The sequence below is a fragment of the Branchiostoma belcheri genome, unplaced genomic scaffold (assembly GCF_001625305.1).
Source record: "Branchiostoma belcheri isolate BF01 breed outbred unplaced genomic scaffold, Haploidv18h27 scaffold87, whole genome shotgun sequence".
Taxonomy (NCBI): Eukaryota; Metazoa; Chordata; class Leptocardii; order Amphioxiformes; family Branchiostomatidae; genus Branchiostoma; species Branchiostoma belcheri.
The window spans coordinates 409,731-424,174 of NW_017804542.1; the positions used below are offsets into that span (position 1 = coordinate 409,731).

At 43.2% G+C, this 14,444-nt stretch overlaps 1 protein-coding gene across 1 annotated transcript in view; it reads left to right on the forward strand.

Annotated features, from left to right (window-relative positions):
* The window catches only part of LOC109487224 (E3 ubiquitin-protein ligase MYCBP2-like), a 212,734-nt gene that overhangs the window by 194,261 nt on the left and 4,029 nt on the right, over nt 1-14,444 (forward strand). Inside the window, exons 64-79 of the mRNA XM_019791210.1 lie at nt 1,519-1,638; nt 2,370-2,579; nt 3,199-3,429; nt 4,160-4,339; nt 5,007-5,126; nt 5,580-5,738; nt 6,060-6,140; nt 6,559-6,759; nt 7,702-7,839; nt 8,429-8,577; nt 8,964-9,057; nt 9,732-9,851; nt 10,540-10,641; nt 12,720-12,848; nt 13,613-13,748; nt 14,192-14,298. Of these exons, the coding sequence (XP_019646769.1) occupies nt 1,519-1,638; nt 2,370-2,579; nt 3,199-3,429; nt 4,160-4,339; nt 5,007-5,126; nt 5,580-5,738; nt 6,060-6,140; nt 6,559-6,759; nt 7,702-7,839; nt 8,429-8,577; nt 8,964-9,057; nt 9,732-9,851; nt 10,540-10,641; nt 12,720-12,848; nt 13,613-13,748; nt 14,192-14,298 (2,277 nt within the window). The remainder of the gene's footprint in view (nt 1-1,518; nt 1,639-2,369; nt 2,580-3,198; nt 3,430-4,159; nt 4,340-5,006; nt 5,127-5,579; nt 5,739-6,059; nt 6,141-6,558; nt 6,760-7,701; nt 7,840-8,428; nt 8,578-8,963; nt 9,058-9,731; nt 9,852-10,539; nt 10,642-12,719; nt 12,849-13,612; nt 13,749-14,191; nt 14,299-14,444) is intronic.

Sequence of the window (14,444 nt, forward strand, 5' to 3'; positions counted from 1 at the left end):
CCAAATTACTTAAAAGCATATTTCAAAAACTGGCATTTTTCAAGTGCAACAGCATAACGTAGATTTTATGCCAATTTCTGGTCTGAAATTGGCCATAGCATAAGTTTTAAACATCTTAACACCAAATCTCTTCCTGATTGTCTGGAAAATAACTGTACTAGTATAACAAGTTTGATAAATGTCAACCGAATGCGATAAATACAGAGTAAGATTGACATAACAATGCACGATGCCATTGGCGCACCCTGATCTCGGAATAGCCGTCCCTACCCTTTTTCAGCGTTGTTTGGTTCACAAAAGAAAGGAAATGCATAAGTCATGGATTTTTGCTTTTTTTATTTTTTCGTTTTACAGATTCCAAGGTTGAAACCAACTTTTAGTTCCACCTCTGGAGACACATTGCCCCAAAATTCTTCCTTCTCAAAATCAGTACATGTGCGCCCCCTAGTGTTTTCTATCTTTGCTACATGAGATTCTGAGAGCATAACGTGTAGTTTAGTGACAGGCTGTCTTGCCTTACCTGCATACTAGCCTGTCAAAGTTGTGCATGTACGCCCCCTAGTGTTTCCCATCTGTGCTGCATGCCATTCTGAGAGCAGGTTGGTGACAGGTTGGTGTTAATGTCTTGCCTTACCTGCATACTAGCCCGCAGACCAGAAACCTCTGGCTGAGGAAGTTGTGCCCAGGAGGGCGCTGGAGAATAGGCGTCTGCTCAAGATTGAGGTAAGGGGTGGACCACTGGATCTCTGGGGGGAGGGACCATTTACATGTAGATATCGAAAGAAGACAAGGCTGTTTATGTTTCTCTTCATGTCAAATTTGTACCCCCTGGAAAGAAAGTGGTCTGTCCCTGTGTCTGGAGCTTCTGCATGCCTTTACCATGAAGATATGATGTTTATCCTGAACAAAGAGTGTATAATTCATTTTTTTTTTTACAAAACTCAGTGTCCATGCTATAGGTCAGGTCAGGCGACATAACTGACAAACATGTAGGTGCATGCGCAAGGGCCCAGTCATGATCACAAACGCCATATGATACCAGGCTGAGGATACCACTCTTGGGAAAGTCATGCATACACGAATGTCCAGGCCTGCAAAATCTGGCTGTCTTGTTGCGGAAAAGGCTGCCTTTAATCGTCGGTGGTTGGTTCTGTCACGGCCAACTTTGAAATCATTCAATGTGTAACCACACTGTTGTTATGTTTACCAAAGGAAAACTATATTGTTTTTTTGCTCAGTTTCCTCTTCTCCAAACACATAAGGTCAATGACCTGGACCAGACGTCTCTCACCATGGTAACTGGTGGTGTTGGGTTACTTTATGTGCAGAACAGAGTTGGATAGCCTGATCACCGCACTTGAATGAATGTATTTGGCTAAGAATAAGACTATTAACAGAGCAGTGGTTTGTTGGGCTATACCAGGTGAAGCTGCTAAACATTAAATATGCTTTGCAAATGTTAGTAACCTTTCTAATTGAATGTATGTTCAGTTCTGAATGCCTTTCCCATCGTTGCAGGACCGAGAGACGACGGTGAGCGACCATCCCCTGTCCGACATCACCGTGGCAGGCGAGGCCGTGTACCCGCTGCCCCAGGCCTTCCACCACCTCCTGCAGACCATCTCGGACATCATGATGGTTAGAGAGACCATTTTTTATCTTCGCATGAAAGTTCATCTGTGTTGGTACGAGTCATTCGATAAAGACTGAGCTTTAACTTCCAACACTTAGACTAGAAAATTGGGACCTACCCCAAATTTTAGGCTGACTCCATCAACCTTGGGCTATTTCGATCACATGTCTCTGACGTCACGTTCCAATCCATTCCGTGAACAAGGTTGATGGAGTCAATTTTTTTAATGTGAAAGGAGTTACCTAGATGATGTGATGGTAGCCAAGCACAGTATTTCTCACTGCTTGTGAGAGAACGAGCAAACCTTAGGCACAGTTCATCACGCCTGATATCCAGTCTAGTAAGGCCAGCCGTGTGGTAATGGTCATATTCAGGACCAAGAAGTGATACTCAAAGACAATTCAAACTCTACTACTGTACAGTACCTGGATAAAAAACAGAGATAACTTCCGGACGTTTTGAGTGACATCCGTCACTCTTCTTCAGCATGTCACAAAATGAACTTAGAGCACAAGTTGACATTAATCACACGTGAAGGAACTGGAAAAAACAGTTGAACATTCTTAGTGATCTGAACAGTCACTGACGAAAGCTAGTGGTTACTAGCTGAAACGTCTGACGTTTTCAAAATCATATCCAGTTGCTTGAGTAACTGCTTTTTGGCGTATTGTATTACCTGGATGTCTAACCTTCATCGACGTATTCTTAGTGATCTTTTTTGCATCTCCTTTTGCAGGTTCTGCCCAACGGCTCAGCGCTGCAGCAGATCGCCATGCGCTGCTACTGTCTGCGGTTCCGGCCTGCGGATCACATGTTTCTGCACCGCAGCCATGTCTTCAACAACATCAGCCAGATCCTCTCCAAGTCAGACGAGGGGGACGGGGACGAGACCATCAGCACCAGCTCTGCTTCCATGGGAGATGGGTCATCAACTGCTGTCACTCAGGTAAGCTGATGTGTTATGCTGAATGTAGGATGTTATACGAGTTTGCCAGAATGCATACTGTGTAATCATGGTATGAAATGGGACGTGTAATCTAGAAGAGGTTTTATAATTGGACTTAACTTTTAATTCTGAGCTTTTTTAAGATGTGTGCTTAAAATATTGTGTATATTAAAGAAAGCTGCATTATTCTTTGGAAAAACTGTGAATGGCATCATTTCTGATGTTCAGACAGTGTTAGTCAACATTTGAAGGAAAGCTCAACATTCTACAGTTTGTAATTTAGATTGACTGTACTCCCTATGTTGCAGGTAAACTACACGGTGGAGTGTCTGCGGGACATCACCGCTCAGATCGAGCTGAAAGCGTCCAGTCGCACTGCCATGATTGCCAGACTAAACTCTTGATTTCGAGCTTTCGTAAGATGAATTAAACATAACGTTACTCCCTATGATGCAGGTAAGCTACACAGTGGAGTGTCTGCGGGACATCACCGCTCAGATCGAGCTAAGGGCATCCAGCTGTATTGCCATGATCGTCTGACTGCATTCACACAGTGTTATTCAACAACATGGGACTTAATTTACATTTGACTGTACTCTGTGTTGTCCCCATGTTGTAGGTAAACTACACGGTGGAGTGTCTGCGGGACATCACCGCCCAGATCGAGCTGAAGGCTTCCAGCCGTACCGCCATGATCGCCAGCCTGACCGACGGGTCCACGGAGACGTTCTGGGAGTCCGGCGACGAGGACAGGAACAAGACCAAGTCGCTGACGCTCACGTGCGGCCGGGGCAGCGTCCCGAGGATGGTCTACATCCACGTCGACAACACGCGCGATCTCGCCAACAAGGTGAGGCCTGGGAAAATTTGGTGTCTCCTGTTTCCCGATCAACCCTAAAAAACTGCTGACCCTAGCCTTTTTTCTGGGGTAGATCCCTGAAAGGGCCCTAGATTTTTTGAGCTGATCAACCTTTTGTAGCTCCATGATCTGACACCTGAGTGATGAAATGTTGTACAATAATATTGGTTTTCTAACATTAACATTGAAAATATAAGTGTCCTCATGCAAGTTTTACTTTAGACTGTATTGTATAAGTTGGATCACAAGAGATAACGAAAGTGTAATTAGAAGAAAAAAACTAATCCCTACCTACTGACCCTAGTTTACTGAAATAGGAAACACAACATATTTTTTCCTAGGCCTGATGAGTATAACAATGGAGTCTGGGTATTAATGATGTTGCTATATAGACATAGTTTGTTAAAAAGAACTGTACCAAAGAACAAAGAAAGAAGTATGGTATGAATATATGTGCAATGCCTAGTAGAGGTGACACCAGTTGGCTTGACTGTACTAGCAACAATTATAATCATTATGAAATAAAGACTAAGCTTTAACTTCCAACACTAACTACAAGGAATTGGGACTTACCCCCAATTTTCGGTTGACTCCATCAACCTTGTTCACGGAATGGACCCGTCTACTCTTGGACGCCCCTGTCTCTGTTTAGGGTAGGTCTGTGAGCTCACGAGTTGAAGAATGTACAACCCCAACCTGAACTCATATATTGCCTCTCTAGGTGACGAGTGTGATCTTCAGCGCCGGGGCGGCAAACGAGGATCTCGGCAAGATCAAGGTGGTTGAGCTGGAACCTCGACATGTAGGTTGGGTCCACTGCCACCTCCCTGGGCCTTACTGCAGGGTGGTCAAGATCGAGCTGAAGGGGCCTGACAACAGTCTGAGAGTCAGGCAGATTAAGGTTAGTGTTAGAAATAACCCACCTGCAGTCTTGTATTCTACTTGATATTGGCAAAATTAAGCAACTTGCAATTTTGCAGATGGAAAAATTGCTGGTAAAATGTTTGTCAACATGTAATTTTGTTTATATCATACCCGGGCCACGATAACGTTCGATAACCGGTACCCGGACCGGGCCGTACTTAAGGTACGGCCCGGGCTTCCATGGCTTCCGTAGAACGATTCGAACGCGTTTTGCCCTAACTGTGTGCGCCTCTTTCGAAAATCTGAATACAGAATCCGGACGTTGGAAATGAGACTTCGTTGTTGCATTTTAGGATTTAGGGGCACCAACTTTTGGCTCATCTTGCATTGAAAGGCGCGTTTTCTTGGGTGGGTATGACATAAATAAGATACAACACGGTGTATTCCATATCGCCCTCGATCCCAGCCCTCCCGCGAGTCAGATCACCCGACAGGCTGTCTGGTGATCCGACCTGCGGTCTGGCTGGTACCTCGGGCGATATGGAATACACCGTGTTGTATTGTATATGCCATGGGTTTAGGTCGGGACTTACATAAGTGTGTACAGAATGCATTGTGCAGAAAGTATTTTTGACTTGCAGAACAAAATGTTGACATTTGACAATATTGCAGAAGACTGACAAAATTTTTTTTTACCACTGTAGGTTCTCGGGGAAGATGTTGGAAAGGCCATCGCGGAGTCGAACCAGCTTGCTCCGGTCGTGATCCAACAGAAGAACTGCGAGGCCGAGACGCTGAGAGTCTTCCGGCTGCTGACCAAGCAGGTTTGTGGGACATCCTGAGCTCAACTGTCCTCCTTTGCTGGACCTGTATTGTAAAACTTGGGGCTCTTTTTAGGGGAATATACTTTGTTTCCAATCTTCTGGATTCCTAACAAGTGTAAATCCTAAAACTTTAATTGCAGTTGTTTTATTTTACAGTAGGAAGAAAAAAGAGGGTTTAAAACAATATTGTTGTACAGTAGTCATACAGAAAGCCTTATCTGCAGTTGAATAAGTTTACTGTGAAGAAAATCGAAGTCACGAAAATAAAATCACTGCTAAAATGTTAATATGCAATTTTCAGTACTGTACTTCATTATAGAACTTTGGATGCCCTTCGTTGTCTATGGTTGGCAATCTATGGCCCTAAATAAGATTATGGACAAAATGTATTAACTTTCCTATGGCACAGCAGTCCTCATATTTTATCTTGTTTCTGGATGGATCTGGTTTCAGGTTTTCGGGAAGCTGATTTCCAGCGAGGACCGTCTGGTGGAACCGGACGGAGGAAAGGAGGCGGGTTCGGAGGCGGATGAGAAGGGAGAGTCAGACCTGCGGGAACACATGGTCGGGATTCTGTTCAGCAGGAGCAAACTCACCAACCTGCAAAAACAGGTGTGTTGTTTTTTTACCTTGTGTGTGTGTGTGTGTGTGTGCGTGTGTGTGTGCGTGTGTGTGTATGTGTGTGTGTGCGTGTGACTGTGTGTGTGCGTGTGTGTGTATGTGTGGACACTGTGTGTGTGCGTGTGTGTGTGCGTGCATGTGTTTGTGTGGTGTTTGATTACATTTATTAGCTATATTACTATATTACTAAATATGTATTTCAGTCAGAATAAACAGTCTGAGAACAAAGTAGTTTGTAGTAGTTTTGTAGACTAGACCGTCCTCATGTAAAGGTAAACATTGACATTTTCTACTGATTTCCGTTTCTTTAAGGTGTGCGCGCACATCGTCCAGGCGATCTCCATGGAAACAGCAAGGGTGCGGGACGAATGGGAGGCAAACCTATCGTCGCAGGTCAGTCTTACTCAGCTCTACAGGGCCTAGCTATACAAATGTATAACTCAGCTCTACAGGGCATGGTGGGAAAGAGCTGGAAATACTGGGTGCATGTGCGTCTTAGTGCACCAAATTTGGAGCTGTGCACCCCATTTTTTTTCTATTTTCCTACAAGCAGTACCAGTGATAGTAAAACAGTACGCTTAGTCATTGATAGAACGTTGAGAGAACGTACATTGTACATACCCAACTGGCCTGTAGGTTTTTAGAATTACTTCGGAATCCTTTTAATTACGTTTAATATTAATTAATTTTGTATGTATATATGCTATGTACGTGACGAGTGTGCTTTTTTATCTGTCATTGAAACACACAATTCAGCCTATGACTGCAAATAACGTGTTTTGGTGAATAAACCTTTCATTCATTCAAGCAGGCTGAAGCTGGCACGCCGACACAAGAGCCTAAACCAGCCGAGCCGCTCACGCTGGGAGACACGTACTGCTTCGAGCTGCTGTCCATGGTGCTGGCTCTGAGCGGGTCGACCGTGGGGAGGGCGTACCTGGCCCAGCAACTGGGGCTCATGAAGGATCTCCTGTCCCTGCTGCACACCGGAACACCCAGGGTACAGAGACAGGTGGGGGTTTATCTTTGTTATAAACAAACAAACAAACAAACAAACATGGTGCTGGCCCTGAGTGGGTCAACCGTGGGGAGGGCATACCTGGCCCAGCAACTGGGGCTCATGAAGGATCTCCTGTCCCTGCTGCACACCGGAACACCCAGGGTACAGAGACAGGTGAGGGTTTATGGTCGTTGTTTTTGTTATTTTTCCCCATTGACACCACTTTGCCATTCTGTGTTAAGCTCCTAATATGCTTTGTCAATATCTTAAAATGTATGTAGTGAGCTTTTATTATTTACATGTAGCAGTCTTTCAAGGTGATTCTAACAGCCATGTTTTATGGTACAAACAAAGTTAGGAAGACAAGGACTTTCTTCAACTGTTGGGGCCAAAATACAAACATTTTGGAGTAGATTCAGAACCTGAATACTGAACCTGATTCAGAAGCAGGAGAATCCAAAACCTGATTCATAAATGTTGTGGCCCAAGTACTACTACTAGACATTGATATATTTTCTATATTCCCCAGCCTCCACAGGTTGCCTCCTTAGTGAGAAGAGTTCTGCCCAAAGCCCTGGGTTAGGGTTAGGATTTTTTTTGTCTCAATCACTGTTTGTTAACTTTGTTCTCCATAACTCCCTCCACAGGTTGCCTCCTTACTGAGGAGAGTTCTACCCAAAGCCCTGGGTTAGGGTTAGGATTTCTTAAATGTCTTGGTCTCCTTGTTTGTTAACTTTGTTTTCCATAATGCCCTCCACAGGTTGCCTCCTTACTGAGGAGAGTTCTACCCAAAGCCCCCCCCCCAACAGTTTAATATGAAATGATATTTCGAAAAAATAACGTTTTGAAAAAATCAGACGACAACAGTAGTTCCATGTTACATGCAGCTGGCACTTTACACGGTTGTAACACAAGTCATCCTCCATATACATGTATAAATTAAACTCTCTACAGGTTGCCTCCTTGCTGAGGAGAGTTCTACCCGAAGCCCCCCCACAGCAGTTAGCCAACATCCTGGGCATCGCGTCTCTCCCCCCCACCGACATCAGTGTCCTTACCCAGGCCAGCTACAAGCCGGAGAATGTGCAGAAGGTGAGACACATTTATGTTCAGAGTTAAAACTTAAGATCCAACACAAAAAGTTACCTCACCTAGAGCTTTTGACCAGTCACTCTGGTCTTCCTCAGTAGACTGACCCAGAGAGGCTTGTCACGTGACGTCAACACTTGGTCAAAGGTATCTGGTAGATGATGTAACATGTAACTACCAACACACATGAACTTTCATTTATTGTTCTCTGCTTCACGTAAACGATACTTACTTGTTCCCACTGTTAACTGTAGAATGTATATTATGTAAAATAATATTACATAATATATATATATATATATATGTATTTTTTAACTACTATGCTGTATCCATCTTTCAACCTACCTGTTTTAAGGTAGCGTTTTTTTGTGTTTTATATTGTAAGGGAAGGATAAGATGAGCACTATAACTGGTATTTAAAGAGACTTATGCCAACAGTTTTTACATAATATGTATATAAAATATGTAAAAAGTATGCTATTCAGCCTATGGCTGCGATGTGCTTTTGACTGGATCAAAAAATTGAATAAACCATTCATTCATTCACTCATTCATTCACTCGTTCACTCATTCATTCGTTCACTCATTCCAGGACACGCAGGGCATCCTGGATGTGTTCCTGGGCTGCATCACCAAGGCTCTGTCCGTGCAGGTCAAGGTCAAAGGGGGAGGGGGGCTGGTGGAGAAGGCAGCGAGCAAGGGCGTCAACTCCATCTCGCTGGCCACTGCTCTCAACTCAAGGTGGGGTTTGGTTACTTTACTTACTTTATCCTTCCACTTCTACCGTCTGGGGTGTCATGGGTAGTGCTGCATACCGGTTCACTGGACTTGGATCCGGACTTGTAAGAATGTTTAGGTTCAAGTCCAAAAAACCCTAAAGTCAAGAACCGAGTCCGGACTTATTACCATAAAAGACCATTTCACATACCCCTTTTCTTTCCAAACCACCGAAAACCTTCCGTAGATTGCAAAATCTTTACTGCAAAATGAAGAAAACATTGCCATCGGGCAGCGTCAAGTACCGGCCTCCATGTTATGTGCCTTGCATTGAGCGACACCGTTAAAAAATATCAGATTTTGGTGTCATGAGCACTTTAAATGTCTGACAGTTGTGACTCTATCCCCAGAGTGAAGAACAGCAGCAGCCGGTGGTGGCTGAGAGGTTCCGTCCCCAGCGACATCGCACAGCTCATCATCAGACTTGTCAAGGACATGTCCATGGTCAGTGCTGAGTACAGGCTTTATCTTTACACTTATAAGTAATAGGTAGACAGCTAAAGGAGAGGTTGAACTCCAACAAACTCCAATCATACGTCGCTGAAGGTTAGACATCCAGGTAATATGATAGCCAAAACACAATTACTCGAAACAACTGGATTAAATTAGAAAGTATCAGACATTTTGGACTCTATACAGAGTCCTTACGCAGTCAATATAATGACTAAGGACTCTGGATACAGTCCGAAACGTTTGACGCTTTCTAATTTTATCCAGTTGTTTTAAGTAATTGTGTTTTGGCAAACTCCAATCACTTTCAGAGTGGAGTCTCTACTGGTAGACCAGTAGAAATCCCAATTTGAGTAAATTTTAAGATATTCACATAAAAGGCAGACAGAACTTTTCAACTTAGATTCATGTCACTTATATTAGAACAATGCGTTGACTTCAAATTTAGGATTTCTAAATGTGAAACCACCTAATAACACATTTACAGCATCATGATAGGAGTCTCTGTCTCAAAGATTCTGATAGCTAGGAATCTCTAACGGTAGAAATGACATCTAACACTACTGGTCACATACTTAGGTACGATTATCGCAAATTGAAGTCACTCTTGTGTTGTACCCAATAATAATTCAAAAAAAGGAATGATGTTTTTCGGTTGTTTCTTACAGGGTAAGTTGTCTGAGGAGTGGGCCAGAGTGACGAAGAGCGCTGTTGCAGAGAGCATCATGACCCTGACTAAGATGGAGGAGGAACAGAGACAACCCCAGGAGTGTCTCTACACAGCAACTGTGAGTTATATGGTGTCCTGCTTTTCCTACTGCAGCTTCTTCTCTTTATTTACCCTAGTATGAAGTATAAAAGAAATCATGGCAGTGGTTTCTGAACAGTTTTTAGGGTGATCCTTACTTCCTAAATTCTGAGTGATGCAAGTAAAATTTGTCTGGTGCAGGTAATGTTCAATGTTACCTGCACCAGTGCAGGTATGCAGAAAAAGCATTTCAAGCCCTGTTAGTAGAAAAAGAGTACTTTCTGAAAATTTTTTTTAGGTACCCAGCATTATATTTTTCTCTTTGCTTACATTTATGCAGCCTGGCATTAAATTGACTTTTCTCCTTGTTGCATCGTTACTTATTTTACGTACAAACAGTAAGGTACAAAGAAAGTTCAAATGTGTAATGTAAAAAGATTTTAGTGGAGTCATGTGGCGCAACGGCAGCATGCGCGACTCAGAATCAAGAGGTCTGGGGTTTGAGTCCTGCTATGCCATCGATCTTGTGCCCTTGGGAAAGGCACTTTGCACGACTTTCCCCACTAGACTCAAGTGAAAATGAGTATTGTCTGTCCAGTATTCGTTTCTATGTGTGGAACACAACACCAGCAACAGCCGCCTGTGTTTCACCTGTATTGCATTGTTACCATTTCAATAAATCAAATCAAAATTAAATCAAGATTTTATATTTTTTCTGCCCGCTGCAGCTGTGGCTGGCTCTCGCCTCCCTGTGTGTGCTGGACCAGGACCATGTGGAGAGGCTGTCGTCAGGACAGTGGGTGGGCACAGACGGCCAGCCCAAACAGAAGGTGGGGCTTTAAACCTTATTAAGCCTTGTCCTGTGGGAACCAAATGGGTTGCACATACAGTGCCATCTACATAGCGCCCTGTGTATGTACCATTTGGGAGTATTTCTCGTGCAACGCATCACACTGCAGCGAAACGCAACGAATGTGGAAGTAACTACGCCACCGCAGGGCAAAAAAGTCAGGGGTCTGTGACATGATTACGACTTCAAATTACTTCAAAATATTGTGTAACAAAAGTTCAGCAGGACAAGGGTTATGGTTCTGGGTTCGAATTCCTTACAGGTCCCAGTGTCGACCTACATGTACTCAGCCTTACTATTTGACACCTATTTCCTCACTACACTCTGGTGAAAATGAGTAAAATGAGTACCTACATGTACATACTTGGCTTTACTAGTTGACACCTATTTCCTCACTACACTCAGGTGAAAATGAGGAAAATGAGTACCTACATGTATAGCTTTGGTTACTAATAGGCATGTTCTCTTGGATGGGACGTAAAGCTGGAGGTCCCGTAATTGAGGAGAGCCACACCTTGAGCATGTTAAAGATCACACCGAACTTATTGAAAAGAGTAGGCTGGGGTCCTTCCTATTGTGAGAGGCTCAAACGTTACAGTCTGGACTCTGGGTTGACATATCTTGTAGTCACATATTACTAGTATAATTACTCCGTGAAGGAGGTCAGGACCTCCGGACGGAGTGTTGTAATCGGCTGATTTTTCATGTTCGCAGTCAAAACACTGGGTTCTCTTTGTGTAATCGGCACGCAATTTTATACGCCATCTGCGGGCATGCCCGTGTTGATGCACGAATGTGTATTTTTGCCGTTGCTGCTTTCGCGGTCAATGTAATATCGCAGACGCACCCCTACAATTACGAGGCGAATTGGAATGGTCCAGAAAAACGCGTTGTTTGGAATAGCAGTGGGGTTCAAAAAAGTTCATGCAGATACGGGGTGGTTTTTATAAGTGGTTCCAGATGTTTTTGCCCATGGTTAAGAGATGCCAAGTTTTTTGGAAGATGTTCGCAGCCAAAACGCATTCTTCCGTACGTCGCATTTCTGTGTAATTTCGCATGTGGTGTTGCATTATGTCCGGGATGATGCACGTCTTTTTATTTTTACCGTAGCTGTTTTGATATTGGAGTAAATGCTTATTTTCGAAACATCCCCATTTCTTTGAAATGGTTTCGTCCGTTTATGCAACTGTTACTGCGCTAATGACGACCAGTCGCGCTGTCCTGATACACCGCGAATGTGCGAGTGTTCCCTGTAGACAGTCCCGGGAGTCATTTTTTTGCACATTCCAGGAGCCAAACCAAAATACGTTCATGAACCGAGTCCAAAAAACCGAAACGTGAAAATCGGATGATCGGACCTGATGTACATTTCTCTTTCTATAGATTGTACACACAATACACACATCTTTAGATAATCTGGCCATGGCAGGTTAAAAAAAAGTAACCCTGAATCATACTAGATTAGCGTAAATGCATGTTAATGCGTTCAAAACAAGAAAAAAATTGTTTCCGGGTATTAATCTCTTGAATCACGGCGCTGAATATTGACGCAAAAATATTTCGGGCATCGCGCGCCCTTCCCGCGTCACGTGTAGGCATCTCGCATCTCTGATTGGTTGTTGCGTTAAGATGACTGAGCCGACGCGCGTTTAAACAATTTTTCTTTGTTCGATTTATCACACTTCACAGAGAATTGTCGCCAATGGCTACTTCTTTTTGTTGCAATATATAATACTTCACGGAGAATTGTCGCCTATGGCTTCTTGTTTCAATTTATTCAATCCAACAAAATCGTACGAAAGCAGGGAATGCTAATACACCTCTGAATTATGTACTATTCGATTTTTACAATTGGTTGAAAAACAAAACAGGACAGGTACACAGAAATACACTACATGTATATACAAATAAGAACAAACACCATTCAATCTACAACAGGAAATAGCATCAACATGAAATCTTGCAAAAATCAATAAACAACTTGAGGACAAAAAAAATGGTAAAGTGCGCATGGGAGTACATTAAATTTAACATTTCTTTAACGTTGTGCTTCTTCAGCCGACCTGTGACAACCATGATGACGGGGAGACACTGGCCATCATCCTGTGCAGTGACTGCGGGAACCTGTGTGCGGAGTGTGACAGGTACCTCCATCTACACAGGAAAACCAGGCAGCACCAGAGACAGGTCAGATTTACTGTGTTTTAGTAGTTATTTAGTATGTTAACCTGTGTGCAGAGTGTGACAGGTATCTCCATCTACACAGGAAAACCAGGCAGCACCAGAGACAGGTCAGATTTGATCATTGCTTTTACCTTAAAAATTCGCAGAAAGAAAAAATCTTGTTTTGCTTTTGTTTTTTCTTCTTCCCCAAACATATCATTGACCTGGACAGACATCTGTCACCATTCTTGTAACTGGTGGTGTAGTAGACACCCTGTGGTGTTGGGTTACATTATGTAGCAACCAGGGCTGGTCACCATGTACTTAGTACTAAAGTATATATACATGTATGTGCTAACAGAGTAGTACAGTTATTGTACAGTAGTTCTTTAAGCTAGACCATGTAAACTTTCCACCCAGGAACAATTTTCTGGCATTATTTTTTTTTTACTTTTAACTGAAAATCAAATTCATTCTTTATTGCAGGCACATGGCCCATATCAGAGCATACAATTAAAAAATCATCATCGCAATTAAAAAATACTGATACACAAAGACAAGTATTATTATCTGATACACAAAGACAAAGAGCAATCATCATAATATGATAAAATTTGGTACAATGTGAATGCCATTTCCCATCTCTCCCACCACAGAAGACACATTAATAAATATTGTGGTGTTGGATTACATTACTAGAAGTATGTAGCAAGTGACAGGACAGAATTGGAGGGGCTGGTCGCCATATAAATCTTATTTTTCGTCTTGCCTCCCCCGCCAACACACAGGTGTTTAAGGAAGAGGAGGAGTCCATCAAGGTGGACCTGCACGAGGGCTGTGGTCGCACCAAACTGTTCTGGGTCATGGCTCTGGCCGACAGCAAGACTCTCAAGGCCATGGTGGAGTTCAGGGAGAGGAACGGAGGTGAGTGAAGTAACATTTTATAAAGTGTGACCGGTACGGATGGCTCTAACTTATATATGTTTTGCTGAATGTGTGATGTATGAAGGTGGGGTCGTGTGGTGCAATGGCAACGTGCGCCAGAATCAAGAGGTCCTGGGCTCAAGTCCTGACATGGCACCGTTCTTGTGCCCTTGGGAAAGGCACTTTACACAACTTTCCCCACTAGAAGTGAAAATGAGTATTGTCTGTCCAGTATTCGTTTCTATGTGCAGGACACAACACCAGCAACAGCTGCCTCTGTTCCCCATGTATTGCATTGTTGCAGTTTCAATAAAATCAAAATTAAATCAAATCAAAATGATGCGGTGAAATTATTTAATATTTTCATCTTTTTTAATGTAAAGTTTTAGCTCTAAACCAGTACACAGATGAACTTCCATGATGATGTTGTGTTGCCCTTGCAGGTAAGATGACGTCGAGTGCCTCAGCGGGAACCTGCAGGTTCTGTGGAGCCAGCAGTAACACCGGACTGCTGGCCATTGGGAACGTGTGTGCAGACCCAGAGTGCCAGGTGGGTACTACTGCAACACTAAAGTGCTGTGTACCAAAACCCACATTTAGGTTCAGGTCTGTATTTGTAAAAAAAAAAAAAACTAGGTCACCAACGGAAAAGCGGAGACGTGGTCACCCTTCTTAACTCTGAAGAAGGTGATAGAG